The sequence below is a fragment of the Macrobrachium rosenbergii genome, chromosome 13 (genome assembly GCF_040412425.1).
Source record: "Macrobrachium rosenbergii isolate ZJJX-2024 chromosome 13, ASM4041242v1, whole genome shotgun sequence".
NCBI classification, from domain to species: domain Eukaryota; kingdom Metazoa; phylum Arthropoda; class Malacostraca; order Decapoda; family Palaemonidae; genus Macrobrachium; species Macrobrachium rosenbergii.
The window spans coordinates 22,990,294-23,008,677 of record NC_089753.1 but is presented as its reverse complement, the minus strand read 5'-3'; the positions used below and the strand labels follow the sequence as shown (position 1 = coordinate 23,008,677).

General features: G+C 36.5%; 1 protein-coding gene across 3 annotated transcripts; it reads right to left on the bottom strand.

Moving 5' to 3' along the window:
- Positions 1-343: 343 nt before the first annotated feature.
- On the bottom strand, positions 344-15,875 carry LOC136845017 (protein abrupt-like). Of its 3 annotated transcripts, XM_067114697.1 has the most exons (6): positions 15,790-15,806; positions 10,530-10,628; positions 9,136-9,233; positions 6,494-7,009; positions 1,065-1,163; positions 344-955 (listed from the first exon to the last, which is right to left on the bottom strand). In XM_067114697.1, the coding sequence occupies exons 4-6, from the start codon at positions 6,920-6,922 to the stop codon at positions 479-481; spliced, it is 1,005 nt and encodes a 334-aa protein (XP_066970798.1). In that variant the 5' UTR covers positions 6,923-7,009; positions 9,136-9,233; positions 10,530-10,628; positions 15,790-15,806; the 3' UTR covers positions 344-478. The 3 variants fall into 3 exon arrangements, with proteins under 3 accessions (XP_066970798.1, XP_066970795.1, XP_066970797.1); XM_067114694.1 differs by lacking the exon at positions 9,136-9,233 and having other exon boundaries at positions 15,790-15,875; XM_067114696.1 differs by lacking the exons at positions 9,136-9,233; positions 15,790-15,806 and adding an exon at positions 14,019-14,147.
- Positions 15,876-18,384: the final 2,509 nt, after the last annotated feature.

The following is an 18,384-nucleotide window of genomic DNA, read 5'->3' as shown; positions in this document are numbered from 1 at the left end:
ACACTGAACTACATAGTTCTAGTATATGCAAAATGACTCAGGTTATTATTAACCCTCTATGGTCCAGCCTTGCGTTCCATAAACATCAAGTCCTAGTGTGCTTGCATAAAATTCATGGCAAGAACTCATAATGTACATAAATAGCATACAGTCTTAGGCCATTTCATTTTTTAAACCTAGGATAAGTTTTTATTTTTGTATACAGATCCTCAAAATTACTGTTATTTACTTAATTACAATGATTATTTCTTTACTTAAATGTTCAGAGAATGTTATTTCTTGACTGATTTCTTTTCACTACTGATGTGTAAGGCTAGCCTAGGTTAGGCTGAGGTCATTTTCATCTTCTGAATCTTTCACTTTACTGAAGAACCATTGGAATATAACCCTACTGTAAAATGCAGTGTGTCTGTACTTTAAAATATATAAATTCAGCTAAAATAGCAATCACACATTTGGTAATGATGTCAGTGGTTACTTATTTAGTTTGTGTTCCAACAGACAGGGTAATGTCAACATTACTTTCAATATTTTGGTCACAGGATTCATGATAGTATAATTCAGCCAAGTGTTCATCTAGTGTTGCTGCTGACCTGAATCTAGCTCTTTTGCCTTTTCCTACAGGCTTTAGATTCTTAACGCAGTCTGGTTTCCTACATAAATAACATGTGAGCTTACCACTATCCACATTTTTTCTTTTTCTCCCAGGAAAGTTTTCACTTTCTCCTGAACTTTTGGCAGGATTTTTTAAGCACTTCAGTTCTGATGCTGAATAATTGTTGTAGCAGGAAGTATGGTATCTTGCATTATTTATAAACAAGGAAGTAAATAATTCATCACCTTTAAAGTCTTCTACAGGCAACAGTGCAGTCTTCCCAAGTGCATGGAAAAGTGGTAGCTGAGTAGCAAGATGCCGAAAGCCTTTCACTGACCACTGCAGATTCTCACCATCACCCTGAAACCACGCTAAAACTTAACAAAAACGACAAGTGTCCCCATCAAAATAAAACTTGCAAAATGTAAGCTCAGTATATTTCCACACTTGTGAATATTATAAGCCTCACCTGACAGAGACAACACTTTGACCAATCCAATTTTGTGGATTTGCCGGCATGGATTTTCTTGTTAGGAGATGGCTTGTTATGTGATTTTCTCTTTGCTACCTGCAAAAGAAAATCAATTAAAAAAATGTGAAATAATGATCAGATTGTATACAAAGTGAATCAACCCTTTTACTTCAGTTTAATTGTAACCCTGAAGGAGCCAAACATCCTAAAAAAAAAAAACTTAGTCATGTCATCTGTGAAAAACAAAGAAAAAGTTGGCATCTGATTACTTACAATAGGATCAAATACTTTTCCCCCATAAGGGGTAGTGCCGTCAGTGCACCTCATGGGGTGCACAGTAGGCATTACTAAAGGTTTTTTGCAGTGTCCCTACAGCCCTAGCTGCAACCCCTTTCATTCCTTTTGCTGTACCTCCCTTCATATTCTCTTCCATCTTTTTTTTTTCCACCCTCTCCTAACAATTATTTCATAGTGCAACTGCTTTGAGGTTTTCCTCCTGTCACACCTTTCTAACCTACCTACTTTCAATTTCCTTTCCAGCACTGGGACCTATTTCCAGCACTGAATGACCTCATAGGTCCCAGTGCTTGGCCTTTGGTCTAAACTCTATATTCCATTCCATTTCATTCCAAACACCTTTTGCATCAATAAAAGTCTTGTCGAAACAAATCCACAGTTATGTAGTAATTGTACAAATATATTGTTAACGTGCGTGTCTTGGCTGATCAGTTATTGTTTAATTTACGTAAAGTTTCACGGCCCTGCATGCCAAGAATACACGTAACCTGTCACTTGAAGCCACGAATTAACCTCAAAGACAGACGTTAATTAACCAAAGGTCGCCAGTTAAGGGTAATTAACCTTAACAAAGAATATTCAAGGAATAAAGACTTTATGATAAACATCACCAACTACGGACGCAGAAAAAAATCTCTACTTGTTAAGATGGTATTAAAACGAAACGCAGCAGTTCCTCCAAACAATGGACCGAGAAACAAAGAGTGCATACAGAATTAAAATGCCTTGCTTACCCTAAGTCCTAGTACTCTCACTGGAATAATTTGGATGAAGCTAACAATATAATTATTTGGCTTAATCTTAGACTTTGTACAAGCAATTACCTTAAATGGTGGCTGGAGAATGAAACAAAGAAAGATTTGGAAATACAGAAAAGAGGATAAAAGAATGGGCGAAGTTTTGAACAAAAACACAGACTTTACCTTAGGACGAGGTGATGTGCATTCAACGGACGATTGGAAGTTCTGGAAAATGCTTCTTCACTTCACTAATAGAAATAATAGACAAAGGGCAGAGAGGCCAAAAGGACGTGTTGTCTCCGCGGAAGCTTGGTTCCCTCTCGTCTGTTCGCTGACTGGCCTGGGTCAAACAGGCCTGCAGTCATGCCCTTAGGCGTCTATGCTCTGTTAAAAACATTCGCCAAAAGAGACAGGTAGAAAGAAAAAAAAAGGACTTTAGGACCACCTATTCTTAAGGCTGGATATGGAAATTTTCCTATAGGGTGAAATGCCTAAATGCTACCGAGTTCCTTCCTACACGCGAACGTTACAATTTAAACTGCCTACGTGATTCGGCCGCTAACCCGGACGTTGGTTCATCTGATATGACTACAAAGAAATCCATTGAGGGCGAACAGCAGTAATATTTATAAAAATATTTAAAAATAAAACACTAGAGGGAGCTTCTGGGAATCTGTAAAACTCTTCTAGTGAATCAGGCTCAAAAGGAGAATCATACAGATTCTCAAAAGCTCTCTCTAGTCTTATTTCTAAATATATTTGTACAATAACATCACTGTGGATCTGTTTTCCCATTCTAAGACTCATGCTACTATGAGTAATTTTTAATTAATGAAGAGTATATTCCACCAATATGAATTTAAAATCTTATATCAAAATGTACACACATTTCTGAGTGCTAGATTCTTTTTGCAACCTCTAGTGACTATCACTTAAAAATACAAGAAACAGAAAAACTCATGAATGAGAGATTGTGAAATTTATAATCTGCTTGTCTTGAAGACCATGAGCTACACAGATGCACTCAAGGAAAGGAAACAGGGTAATTATAATAAAACTAGCAAACTAGTGACTAAACAAAAACTTTGGAGCAGAGCACGATCAGTGATTAAATGGAAAAATAACTAAAGTACAGTATCTTTTTTTTCTGCAATTAACTACAATTTCAGCAGGCCAATATTATTCTTAGTATTACAGTATTCACAGATTACTTGGTGTTTGTCTTATTTATTTTACTTTGTTATATATCTTGTTTGTTATTTAAGTTATTTTCTTTTCTATTTCATTTCCAAAGATACTCTCTACTTCTCAGTTTCCTGATTTGCCCTCCTGGGGCCCTTGGGCTAGTAACATTCTGCTCTTCTAAGTAGGGTTACAGCTCACCATGTTATAGAAATAATAATTTCCAAAACAATAAAACATGACACAGTAAACAGAAGCCATACTTTGAAATTGTATGTCAAAGTTTTAAATACTGTACTAGGTAGCTATAGTATTCAAGATTAATACCGGATAGTTTCTGGTCGAGTTTAAAATGCCATAAACATAGATGATGATAACTATAGTATTTCTTTGCAAAAGGACACCTGCAAAGACAGATATCTGTCTTTCTAAGCCTTTACAGCACTCCAGATGAAAATACTTCCCTTCTATGTAGTAATATAACAGCCATAACTAATAATGTACCTCCCATACACATCTATAGTTACTGTATCAACTTTTAGACTCTTAAAAGCCATCTACATTCAAAATAAGAATCCAAGAACTTAGGTCAAGAGATTATAAGAGCAAATTAATCAAAACATCTGTGAGTTCTCTGGCTGAAGTATAGCAATAGCTACTAACCATTTCAGGTCTACACTGTTGTTCTGACAAAGCATCTTCGTCTCCATCTGATAGTCTTATTTCATCTACATTCTTCTTACCACTGCTGTTTCTCCTCTCTGTTAGATTTCCATCAGAAGTTTTGCGGATCATCTATGCTGACAACCTCTACTTCTTCCTCCTCTTCCACATGCTGATTAGGCAATACCTAAAAAGAGCTTCAAGTTGCACATGAAACTCTTGGGGATATTACTAACATAGATTTTGACACAACACTATCATCAAATATGCTGTATACCTAATGCAATATTTTTAATAACTGCAATTTTGTACTAAAAAATCGAGTCCTGAGACCCGAACATTGTTTTGAATAAAATAATGGCTTAGTAATAGACACACATCTTGCAGTAATACATTCTCACGATTCACATAGTACAGGGTAACACTGGAGAGTAGAATTAAATATAGTACATGATTCACTGGTCTAAGAGCTAACCAACTATTCATGCAAGCTTGCTCAAGCATACAAGATAGAATAGCCTGCTAAAATCGAGAGGAGGCATCACTACGGTAAAAAGAAAAAGAATCTGAAACTGGCTATTGAAACACTGTAACTCACCTGCTATCATCACGCACTTTTTTCCTTCTACATCAGCGAAAATGCTCACATGAATTCCTACAGGATTTCTTCTTGCACAAGAAAGACAGGGCAGAAGAGGAAGAAGAGCTCGACAATGAGGAGGAAGAAGATACTCTTCTCAGCTACAGTAGAAGACATGTAAGGCAGGAGCAGCATCAGAAGAGTAAAGCCTGTGCTCAATGCCATGGACAGTCACTATAGGAGGCTCAACAGTGTTGAGTTCCTTAGCAGAAACAGGAACAGGAACTGCAGCAAATGACAGGTCACAGATGGCAGTTGAGAGAGAGAGAGAATCATACCCTTCGAAGAAAACAGCAAAAATCTTCTAATAATTGCATTTGTTCATCTTCTAAACACAGTTGTTCAGAGTTTAGTCTCATTCCATATACATTGTGTAGATGCAAGCTTCATTTAATATCACAAAGTATAAAAATCAATGAAATCGTTATGACAACTTCAAATGTTTACAGTACAAGTCATAATTTTACACGAGTCTTCACAGCCACCATTAGTTGGGAATGAGGTAAGGAATGAAATCTCAATCAAGGGACTACCTGGGTATCAGCACAGTTCTTTTTGCAGTGTAAAATTCTAGCCCGTATTATAATATCTAAAATTTATTACAGTATAGGGTACACAGCTGTAACTACTGTACAGTATTCTACTAATTAATCATAAAAATAAAATTACAGGAAGTCCCCGGTTATTAGCAGAGGTTCCGTTCCTGACAGCATGACAATAACCGAAAATCGGTGATAACAGCGCTTATCGGCACCGATCCCCGGTTCTCGGCCCCAACAAGCGGAGATTGGTACACACTGGCGCCAAAAATCCAGTCATCGTCATCGCTAGACAAGTGCCGTAAAACTGGATCACTGATAACTGAGGCTTCCAATAACCCGGACTGCCTGTACACTGTATATGCAAATCAAGAATTGCATAAAGGATACAACCGAGATAAAGAACGGTTTTATTAATCAAGACCTCCAAAATGACGTTGTAAGGAATATAGCCAAGACTGGATTATCTACCAAACACATATGTTCATGAAGGAAAAATACTAATGTTACCCTTAACAACACAAAAGCAGTCTAGTTCACTCTCTCTGAAGATGTCTCTTGTAAAGATGATGAACATATTCAAGACTATTATTAATCCCAGTAAACGGCGAAAAATCTCCCATGCAATGTTCGACAGGTGTGGAAACGATGCTGAAAGCGCAAGCCACATCAGGAGGAATCACGAAGAGTCAGCACTGCAACTGAAACTTGGGCTTGCTATGGCAGACACCACCACCATTAGGCATGAAATCAGGGCTCACCCCAAAAGGATCTTGCTCCTCCACTGAGATGGGTCAGTGAACAGCCAACATGAATTAATTTAAGCTGCCAATACAGGATACAGGAAAGTCCTTGTATCATTGCTGGAATTAGAATTTTAGGTCTTGGGCCTTCCAATCTGATTCCCAGGTGGTATGATTACCATAAACCAAATATTAAAGATGCAACTATAAAGCTTGACAACTAAAATAGATTTTGTGACTAACAAAGCAGCGATGGAGATGATCTTGGGTTAATGGTGACCAAAGAAAAGTGAGGCTTCTGCCTCTTACTCACTGTTCACCTTAACTACCTTTTTAACAAGCTGAAATGACTGAAACCAGCTGTCACTGGAAGAAATTCCTATATAGATGCGCAGGTTTGTACTTGCTTTGGAACAAACAGTACTTCTAAGCAACTGAGATGCACCAATATTCAAGCGGGCAAATTAATAGTTTCCCACAAGCACCATCATTCTCTACCACGAGGCAGCTGACAGCATCTTTTACAGATTCGTTTCCAGTGACATTCCAACCAGCAAGATCAACAAAAGCAATAGTAAAACTACAGTTTGTACTTACATGCTAACACATCTTATTAGAATACCTTCACCCGAGAATTGCATGAATTCCTGTCTTGTCGTTGACCTACTTCCTCCACATCTGTAATCACTATTACATCATCTTCATTCCCATTCTCAGCCCTCTTGTCTGGCATAGGATTCTTGGTTGCATTCTGAGTGTTGTCTGGTGGGTGAACTTCAACTGCCGTATTAGTCTGCACAGGCACACTTGTGTCACTTGAAGGGAGCAGTGAAAGGCTGCCTCTCTCCTTGGCAGGGGGGGGTTCATCAGGAGCAGCAAGTCCTTTTATTTGTAACAATTCTGCAGCAGCTATGAACTTTGATAAATCACTTTCCGCTATACTCACAACTCCATTATACATATAATTAAGCAGAGCCATCATTTCTTTTTCTTTAATGTCTTTTAAAACAATAACAGGATGTTTGCAAGGCGTCTTCTCAAAAATGTTCATAAAATAATCGCTGCAACTTGCGAGAACTAATTTGTGCACTCCGTAAAACCTTCCATCGCAGGTCAAAGTAGCATCAGTGTATTTCTCCTGTAATACAAATAATGCCATTAGCTTTGTACTGTACAATGATACATACAAGATTTTTTTATACAAAATACAAAACATTGATATTCTTTTAGCACTGTATCAATAATTACTAGTGCTGTATAGATGCCAGAACTAACACGCACACACTAAGTAAATCTGCAACCTGACTTCAAATTGTGTTTAAATAATACTCAGAGAGAGAGAGAGAGAGAGAGAGAGAGAGAGAGAGAGAGAGAGAGAGAGAGAGAGAGAGAGAGAGAGAGAGAGAGAGAGAGAGAGAGAGAGAGAGAGAGAGAGAGAGGAGTAAACCTATGAGGGAAGATATTAGGTAAATCTATACAACATAGGGATGAAAATGCTGATGAAATCCAGATGACATGTCCTTTATGACCACCAAATTTAAGCAAAAACAAAGTTCTGCTTTTGGCTACTCACATTTAAATGACAGCATTGACTAAAACTCAAATGGTACACAACTGACAGGCATCTAATGACCATAAGCTACTAAACATTAATAAATAATCAACCTTTTATCCCCTAAAATACTGCCCACAGTGTCTTATGGTGCACACTTCAAGCAGTACAACACTAAATATTCTGTGCAGTGACCCTTCTGGCCCTAGCTGCATTGCTTTCTTGCTTTTATTTTTCATCTGTTCCCTTTCGTCTCTTACCACGTGCATGTCCAAGATTTTTAACTGCAGTTTCCACCTCACATTCAAGAACACAGTATATCCTTCAACCAATGCTTTAGTGGTTGGGCTAAACAATAGCAATGTACTTCAGAATAACACCACCATCAAGCCATCATGATTTAAGTATGTATATCTCTGCAAATGGCTTTTAATAATGTGAACAACATGGCTCATGGTGTGGGCACAACAATAATAGTTGCCATGGGCTATCCTTTCCCCTTTAGGTGGAACCACCCTCCTCATTGGTAAAATAAATCATGGTGAATTAAAGTGTGACAACTGTAGCTTTGCCAAGGCTGATTTGGAATCCTCTCTTGCCTGCTTATCACAACCACAAATATGCCTTTTATTTCACAAGGAGATCTCTCAGGCTTCCCACAAGGCAGCTGAAGTGCACCATAGCAAGGGAGACTTTAAAGATTGTAAAGTGAAACCCTGAGAGTTTGCCACACACAAGGTAACTCAATTTGCATTTAGCTACAGTTCTGCAACAAGATACGGTTTACGGTCATTTTTTGGCTATATGTTCATTGTACATACTCATCCAGTATAAATCTTTTAGTTGACATATACACTTGAACAATAGTTAATGTACACTATTTTTCATGTTCCTTCACTCAGTCTTGCCTTTGCACTCAAGTATAGAAATGTATCTCAAGCATGTTGGTAGTCCAACAAGTAGCCTAATAATTTCACCCCCCCAAAAAAAAATAAATTTATTCTAAATGGACTCTACAGCTTGCTTGAACTTCACACGTTAGAATTTGTTGTCTCTATTCATGAACGTATCTCACTGACTCCAGAAAAATAAACAGACTGCTAGGGTGGGAAAAAAACAGAACCTGTTAATCATAACACAGAGTATAATCAGCTCTGTGATTTGCCCCCACTTTCACTGAGGAGCTGGCAGACTCTTAAAGACTATTTCTGATCCTTTTCCTTACAGACTAAGCTAAGTTTGACTGCTTTCTTGCATAAGTAAAATATTGTCAAAATTTTAGCCACTCACACTTTGCACTTCCTGCCCTGATGACAGCACTGTATACAAAAAACGACTAGTGCTACTGATGCCTTGGCTGTCCATGTCACAGACAGCTTTCACTTAAAGCAATTTGTCTTTAGACCTTGCACGTCAATGGCATCACTCCTTAACTAAACACTCACCCATGAAGTGAAAAATGGTCAAACATAGCAGGAGTCCATGCAGACCCATTATTCAGGCTTCTGGTATTAATACCAGCCGTAAAACTATTAAAATATTTGAGTCAAAACAATGTTTTGTAAATGAGAGAAATATGTGCCACCATCACTTCTAAAGAATACCTGGTGCCAACATAACATCCACCAGACCACCTTTTCCCACCTTTCCTATGGTAATCAGTAATCCTTGATTTTCATGGGTCAGTGACTCTTTCCTGCTACTTAACTGACCTTGGAATTCTCTTCTTGCTTCTTTTTCCTGACCCATTATCACCTCTTTGAAGGTTAGCTCCCCCCTCCATCCTTTTCCTTTTTTGTTTTCTTCAAGCCTGGATTAGAAAAGGGGATTAGCTACCTGTCCCCTTAGATTTAATGTAAAAAAAAAAAGTGTACTATAAAAGAAAAGTGTACTATAAAAAAAAAGTGTACTGTGGCAGGACTTTGACTGGGAAAGTAAGACAGAAAAAAGAAAGACTAATAAGGAAGAAGTGTAGGTTGAGACATAGAAGACAGTGTTTGGCATGCAATACAGTAATTATGCTGGAAGTAAAAGGAAAAAAACCGGACATTGCACACAAGAACCTGAAAAAAGCTTGTGACAGATCACTAGAAAGGTAACCTTACGGACACTAATTCATCATGCTTCAAGGTAATGGCTCAAGTTCTTGAGGCAGGGCATACCAAAATATTAAATAAACATTAATAGTACACACCAAACAATTGCCATAAATACATGAAAGCTAAAAATGGGTGAAGTGTAGACCTAAAATCTCCTTTCAAGTATCCATGCAGATATATAAATTTTCAACTAAAAAATAACAAAAACTACACACACACACATACACACAACCCCCTCTTATCTTGAGAATCTATAGAATGCTTATCAACATCATATCAAAACCTGTTCAGAAGCATTTACTTCACACTGCAGTAACTGTTCTAGGCTACATAGGTAAATCAGTTGATAACAGTACCAAATTGCCAAAGCGAAGAATTAATGTATGCCCTTTGCTGTTACCAAAAGACCATAAAGGAACTACAGCGGACCCCTGCCTATCCGCGGTTCCAGATTCGCGGCTTCACCTATTTGCAGATTTCTCTGTGGAACATATACAGTACAGTATATGCATTGTTTGTGGAAAATTCACCTATTCACGGTATTTTTCATAGAGAAATATTCACAGATAACTGTACTTTCATATCATTTTCATGACTAAATGCACTTTTTGTGATGAAACTATTAAAATATTCAGGTATAGGCATTTTTAGAGGGTTATTTGGTGTTTTGAACTATCAAAATAAGCAGTTATAAGCGTTCTCAGTGGGGTTTTAAGTATCCGTGGATTTGAGCTATTTGTGGCGGTTAGTGGTATACATCCTCGTGAATACTGGAGGTCGACTGTAAGAACTGTACAGTATTATCTCAGTTTTATCTTAGTCAATCCAAAATCAAATATAATGAATGGCACTACTGTATTCAAGCTTAATCAACTAAAAATGCAAAATAGAAAATGGCTTCCTTAAACCTTAGCTGTAATTAGATTTGTTTTTTTCTTGGCTATCTTTTCATTTCTTTTCATGACTTGACATGCAGAAACTTGCAGTTATGCACAATTATTTCTTACCATGCTTCTTAATGCTGACAACATGTATAAAATTGTTGGAACATGATTGTTCCATTCCACATTTAAGATATCTGCCATTCTTATCACTAAGAAATGTTCCTGAAAAGAAAAAAAAGGACAAAGCTGAAGTAATTCTCAAAATACAATGAATTATTACAAAACTGCTAAACCTATTTAATTCCTCACCTTACACACTGCAGTAAAAAGGAAATAACCACTATCCAATTAACAAGAGCCAGCACACACTCAAAGGTTGTACCAATATCTTTAAAAAGAAGTACATGCATTATTTTTTTGCAAAAATAATAAATCAACCATGTTACACCAGTTTTTGCTCTGTTAGTATTAAATGAAGCCTTACAAGTCAAGTATGCTACCTTTGTCAGAAATATTCCCCTCAGCTTTCATAGGGCAACTCATCCTATGACCAAGCCAAAATTGCATCATCATGACCAAAGTGAACCTTTGTCACACAACACAACTTGTTTCTTCCTTGTTCAGAACCCCAATCAAAACACTGACACCATTCCGCCCTTCCCTGTCCCATACCAAGCTTCTAGAACGACAAGATCTGCAGTGTCTGCCATTGCTCTGTGATTCACAATCTTTTGTCACTTTTAGCCTGTCATTTCCTTGGTTCATAAACACTAAATATAACCCTGCTTCAAGACATCATTTATTAAGTTACAAAGATCTTCCTTCATTGCTATGATCAACTTCATTTCCAAAAAAACATGATCATTTCATTCCTGTGTAACATAATAATAATATGAGTTTTCACAGTTAACTTTTAGTATGTCGTGCATGCTTGGTCAAAAGAGGGTGTAGGGAGGGTGAGGCAGCGATGCCAAACATGCTTTCCTCATTATGTGAATTGGCATTTAGAGACTTCCTTGTGATTCTTTAAAAGAAGACTTTATATGAGAAACACATCTACAGTAATCATAATCAAGGGCAATTTTGTGACTAAATATTGCTTGAAAGAGCATATGAAAATGTTAATTAAGACAATATAACACATTCTTTCCTCACGAGTTGTCAAATCTGCATTTACCCTAAGGGGATGGTGAGGAGGAAAACAACTATAGCTTTAGGTTAGAAGCCCCGGGTTAATCCTTCATTAAAGGATATCTGTACTTTACTACTGAGACAACCTTTGCCAATATGAAAAATATATGAAAAAATTGCTCCCCGAAAAATGACCATGACAAATAAAGAGAAAGATGTAGATTATGTGAAAAAGCATTCCAAAATTATGAATTACATGACTTAATATTATTACTTAAAGGAAAGAGTGTTATTTGTTGAATTAATTCAAATTTACATCTGATTTATTTTTCCTCACAAAAATTATATCTTCATGTCAAATAATAACTTAGCATTTACAAAATAAAGCTTGAACTCTAAACTCTGCTATTTATAAGAAAAAGAAAACGAGGAAATACCACAGAGGACTACAATAGATCAAGATCGAGGGGACAGGGTATCCGTAATCCTAGAGTTTCCTTTGAGAAATGGAAATGTGTAACACTCCCAAAATATTTCTGGGTAGAACTATGGGGTTGCTCTGCATCAGGTATTACCTTGGAAACTGACTTTTCCTATAGTATTTTGGTTGCTTGTTAACAATTTGCCATAATTTTTTGCCAGTCAACTGTGATTAACCTGTAATTAACATCAGAACTGATATGTTTTTGTACGCCAGCCATCCTAGAATGCTATCACGCACGTGCAGTGTTATAGTGGAGCTTTTGGTAAAAAGTGGAGTTTCCTTCACTGGGGGGTCCAGGAAGCCCTCTGCTAAGTAACACAGCCTGCTATGTTAGGTTAGGGTATGTGAGGTCAGCATGGTTCCTTTCGTAATAGATTTTCTTAGCCATTCCCTTCTTGAACATATGGCTCCCTAATGACTTGTGTATGCGTGGAACCATTCTATAACAACAACATAGCAGTCCGGTCTTTCTCGCAACGTTTTCCCCCACCCAAAACCCTGTGTTCCCAAAGGGTCCCTAGCCATGTTGGGTAGATATGAGGTTAATAATAATTGTCCGACAATAAACAACAGCTCCTTCATCAGCAACACTAAAAGTATAGGAAAAATCGATTTCCAAGGTAATGGGCCACGCAGTCTATGCAGAGTTACCCTGTAGTTTTACCTATTTTTGTAACTGCATCTGTATGATTTTAACATTCCCAAAATATTTCTGTAACCGCATCAAGAAGATTTTAACAATCCCAAATTATTCCTGTAACCCCATCCAGAAGATTTTAACAATCCAAAATATTCCTGTAACCCCATCCAGAAGATTTTAACAATCCCAAAATATTCCTGTAACCCTCTCCATAAGATTTTAACAATCCCAAAATATTTCTGTAACCCCATCCAAATTTTAACAATCCCAAAATATTCCTGTAACCCTATCCATAAGATTTTAACAATCCCAAAATATTCCTGTTACCCCATCCAGACGATCTTAACAATCCCAAAATATTTCTGTAACCCCATCCAGAAAATTTTAACAATCCCCAAGTATTTCTGTAACCCCATCCTGAAGATTTTAACAATCCCAAAATATTCCTCTGTAACCCCATCCTGAAGATTTTAACAATCCAAAAGTATTTCAGTGACCCCATCCAGAAGATTTTAACAATCCCAAAATATTTCTGTAACCCCATCCAGAAGATTTAAACAATCCCAAAATATTCCTGCAACCCCACCCAGAAGATTTAAACAATCCCAAAATATTCCTGTAACCCCATCCAGATGATTTTAACAATCCCAAAATATTTCAGTAACCCCATCCAGAAGATTTTAACAATCCCAAAATATTCCTGTAACCCCACCCAGAAGATTTACACAATTCCAAAATATTCCTGTAACCCCATCCAGAAGATTTTAACAATCCCAAAATATTTCACTAACCCCATCCAGAAGATTTTAACAATCCCCAAGTATTTCTGTAATCCCATCCTGAAGATTTAAACAATCCCAAAATATTCCTGCAACCCCACCCAGAAGATTTAAACAATCCCAAAATATTTCAGTAACCCCATCCAGAAGATTTTAACAATCCCAAAATATTTCAGTAACCCCATCCAGAAGATTTTAACAATCCCCAAGTATTTCTGTAACCCCATCCAGAAGATTTAAACAATCCCAAAATATTCCTGTAATCCCATCCATAAGATTTTAACAATCCCAAAATATTCCTGTAACCCCATCCTGAAGATCTTAACAATCCCAAAATATTCCTGTAACCCCACCCAGAAGATTTTAACAATCCCAAAATATTCCTTTAACCCCATCCAGAAGGTTTAAACAATCACAAAATATTCCTGTAACCCACCAGAAGATTTTAACAATCCCAAAAAATTTCAGTAACCCCATCCAGAAGATTTTAAGGTAGAACTAGATAATAGCTCTGCGGTGGCGACTGCCTTCTAACTTGACTTTTTCTACAGTTTTTTGGTTTCTAATTATGAATTTACCTTTCATTTTTGGAGCTCGAGTCTAATTAACCTGTAATTAACCCCCGAAGTCCATCCAACAAGGGGTTTCCATACGCGATCTTCACTAGACAGAGCACGGGTACGTCTGTTTCGAACAGTTCATATCCCGTCCGGCAAGTGCAATAACTTCTTAACGTATGGGTAACCCCCCGGGCAAGTACTAAACACGGTGAAGGGACATTCCATTTGGCCGACAACAAACAGATGCAACGCCAGTATCAGAACCCCTAAAAGTGTAGAAAAAACCAGTTGAAAAGGTAAAAACAGGTGCGGAGCTCATACTTAGAATTACCAATTTTAACAATCCCAAAATATTTCTGTAACCCATCCAGAAGATTTTAACAATCCCAAAATATTTCTGTAACCCATCCAGATTTTAACAATCCCAAAATATTTCTGTAACCCCATCCAGATGATTTAAACAATCCCAAAAAATTCCTATAGCCCATCCAGAAGATTTTAACAATCCCAAAATATTTCTGTAACCCCATCCAGATGATTTAAACAATCCCAAAATATTCCTGTAACCCATCCAGAAGATTTTAACAATCCCAAAATATTTCTGTAACCCCATCCAGATGATTTAAACAATCCCAAAATATTCCTGTAACCCATCCAGATTTTAACAATCCCAAAATATTTCTGTAACCCCATCCAGAAGATTTAAACAATCCCAAAATATTTCTGTAACCCATCCAGATGATTTAAACAATCCCAAAATATTCCTGTAACCCATCCAGAAGATTTTAACAATCCCAAAATATTTCTGTAACCCCATCCAGATGATTTAAACAATCCCAAAATATTCCTGTAACCCATCCAGAAGATTTTAACAATCCCAAAATATTTCTGTAACCCCATCCAGAAGATTTAAACAATCCCAAAATATTTCTGTAACCCATCCAGAAGATTTAAACAATCCCAAAATATTCCTGTAACCCATCCAGAAGATTTTAACAATCCCAAAATATTTCTGTAACCCCATCCAGAAGATTTAAACAATCCCAAAATATTTCTGTAACCCATCCAGAAGATTTAAACAATCCCAAAATATTCCTGTAACCCATCCAGAAGATTTTAACAATCCCAAAATATTCATGTAACCCCATCCATAAGATTTTAATAATCCCAAAATATTCATGTAACTCCGTCCAGAAGATTTTAACAATCCCAAAATATTCATGTAACCCCATCCATAAGATTTTAATAATCCCAAAATATTCCTGTAACCCATCCAGAAGATTTTAACAATCCCAAATATTTCTGTAACCCCATCAAGAAGATTTTAACAATCCTAAAATATTTCTGTAATCCCATCCTGAAGATCTTAATAATCTCAAATATTTCTGTAACCCCATCCATAAGATTTTAATAATCCCAAAATATTCCTGTAACCCATCCAGAAGATTTTAACAATCCCAAAATATTTCCGTAACCGCATCCATAAGATTTTAATAATCCCAAAATATTCCTGTAACCCAGTCCAGAAGATTTTAACGACCCCAAAATATTTCTGGGTGGAACTGCCCTATTTCTGTAACCCCATCCTGAAGATTTTAACAATCCCAAAATTTTCCGTAACCCCATCCAGAAGACTTTAAGAAGTCTCTTTACCCTTACGTAGCCCAGGCTAGGCCACGTGACGCTTGCCTACAATATAAGTACAAATGACACTGTGTTGTAATTGCGCCTTTTACCGAATCACAGCGCATTATTTAAGCACAAAAGAAAGGAAATAATTCACACCAACCTTTCAAATATGAAACGATTACAGCGAGTAGTAGTAATAGTGAGGATTTGCCTTTGAAACGGCTGTCAGTACATTATGCAACTATCATACGGAATATTAGTAGTAGTTCGAATCCGTCTATGAAACGGCTGGTTGTGCTTGTCTAAATATATTTTCTCTAAATCTATATTTCTAAAGAATAAATGCTTTCTTTTTTTTCAAATTCCTCTTTACAAAATTCTTTTAATAATAAGATGTTAGGTGAGTTCATCTTTACCTTCCTGAGATGGCTACTGCATAAATTATAATCTGTGCCTAATATTGTTATACGCCGGGCAACTCATTTGATAACTTCATTATTTCTATAGCGTACACAAAAGTCGGCATTGATAGTCTCCTCAAGTACAGCTGCTCTATCACTCCCCTGTTACAACTTTTGCTTATGACTAAGCCAACCTTGTCTCGCCTTCGCATGGAATGGAATATAAAATTTCGGCAAAAGGCGAAGGGAAATTGAGAGTTAAAGGGGTTTTTTTTTTGAGGTGTAGCGGGAGCAAAACCTCGCACTGTGAAACAATTGGTAGGAGAGGGTGGAAACTAAGATGGAAAAATGAGAGTATGACGAAAGTACAGCAAAAAGAATGAAAGGGGTTGCAGCTAGGGGCTGAAGGCACGCTGCAGAGTCTTTCTTAGGTAGGTAATGCCTAAAGTGTAGCCTACCGCATGAGGTGAACTGACTGTCCTAACCCCCTGTGGATGTTTTTCCTTCAAGTCTGAGTATGCTTCTTATTTTTTTTTTCTTTCTCTAACCCATTGTTATCTGTGCAGGTGCAGTCACCATATAACGTTTGGACTATTTTGTCCCTTCTGACTTCACAGAGAAATATTCTGAAATCACTAAGAGTAAAACTGGGTGTTCATTTTTGACACTCTTCGCCCTCAGTTGTCGAGCAGAAAAAAGTTTATGAGAGTATTTTGCTGTAGTTTCGTTCACCTAAATAGTGTGTTTTGTTATTCTATTCACCTACGCACAGGAAATAAAGCATCCTCATCCAATATAAGTGCGAATTATGTTTAATTAATCTTGATGACCATAAATGAAAAGGAGGCAGGGTATCACTTTTTCCGAGAGCCATATACCAGGTTCCCAAACAGTACATTTTCTTGAACAACTCGCTCTTTTTGGGATCGTGGTGATTCTCTAAACAAAACATTAGAACTTGTGGAGAATTTCAGGTATTTTTTTTTAGCAAGGCCAACAAGGCTCTAGATATCTATAAATCGTCATTCTTAAGATTACAGGATTAAAGAAAGAAAATCGAATTAATCAAGAAAATTTAATAATCAGTATAATGATATATATATATATATATATATATGTGTGTGTGTGTGTGTATGCATGTATGTAAAGTTTTTAACAATCACGTTTGTTCCCTGTTAACGTCACTGTATAACATGTCATCAAAATAAGAGTCTCCACATAAAAAAATTGTTATGCAAAGTTGAGGACAAATTTCAAATCAACAACAACAACAACAATAATAACAATAATAATAATAATAATAATAATAATAATAATAATAATAATAATAATAATAATAATAATAATAATAATAATAATAATAATGGTAATCTCTAAATGGCTTAAAACATCTGGTTAAAAGTACAATTATATATATATATATATATATATATATATATATATATATATATATATATATATATATATATATATATATAGTAAAAGTGAATGCTTGTATGTTTGGACACTATAGAAATCGGAACCGCTTGACAGACCCAGACAAAATTTTGCACGTGGCCCCTATGTCACCCCAGAAAGGTTATAACTCAAAATCAAACCCCTACCCTGTGACAGACATACAAGCACAACAAAACAAATGAAATTTTCGTTTTAACAGTTGCTCTTCACCTTTTCTTCAGTAACTTTGTGGGAGTCACCAGTAGCATGGGTGGAAAACCACCACCTTTTTCTGTTGGTAATGTCATTAAACTCCTCCCACTGCAAACCCTATAATCAGTTTGGTATATGCAAAAAATTAAACAGATGTGTTTGACTGTATTAGAATTACTTTCATTCAGTCACAAAGCAATGTAATTCGAAGTATAACTTCAACCACCACACCAGTCAGCACTTACAGTCATTGCCACAGAAAAAATTAGTAACAGACCAAATGCTTCTGTGACAGATTTACCCCCTCATTAAAAAATTACTCATGCTGAAATTACCACATTTTTTTCAGTGTTCATCTTTAGCCAAACATATCTTAATTATACGCTGCCAATAGAATACAAATTCTTTAGTACTGTGAGGTATTACCATTATCATATCTAAGTACTTAATCTACTAAAAAATCTTTGTAGTTATGGGCATAACTTTGGAGATAAAGAATTACCTTTCATCCTGTTTAGCCTACAACAATAAGTCCCCTACAACATTAATTTTTTATCAGAATTTACGTGAATTTTGATCGTAATTTATGATAATCATTAATATAATTGTTTATTACCTTGATGAAACAACATTGAATCAACCTGTATTGATAGTTTCTGTGAACCGAGACGAAACAAATCCATCACCATCCATGCATGTGTATT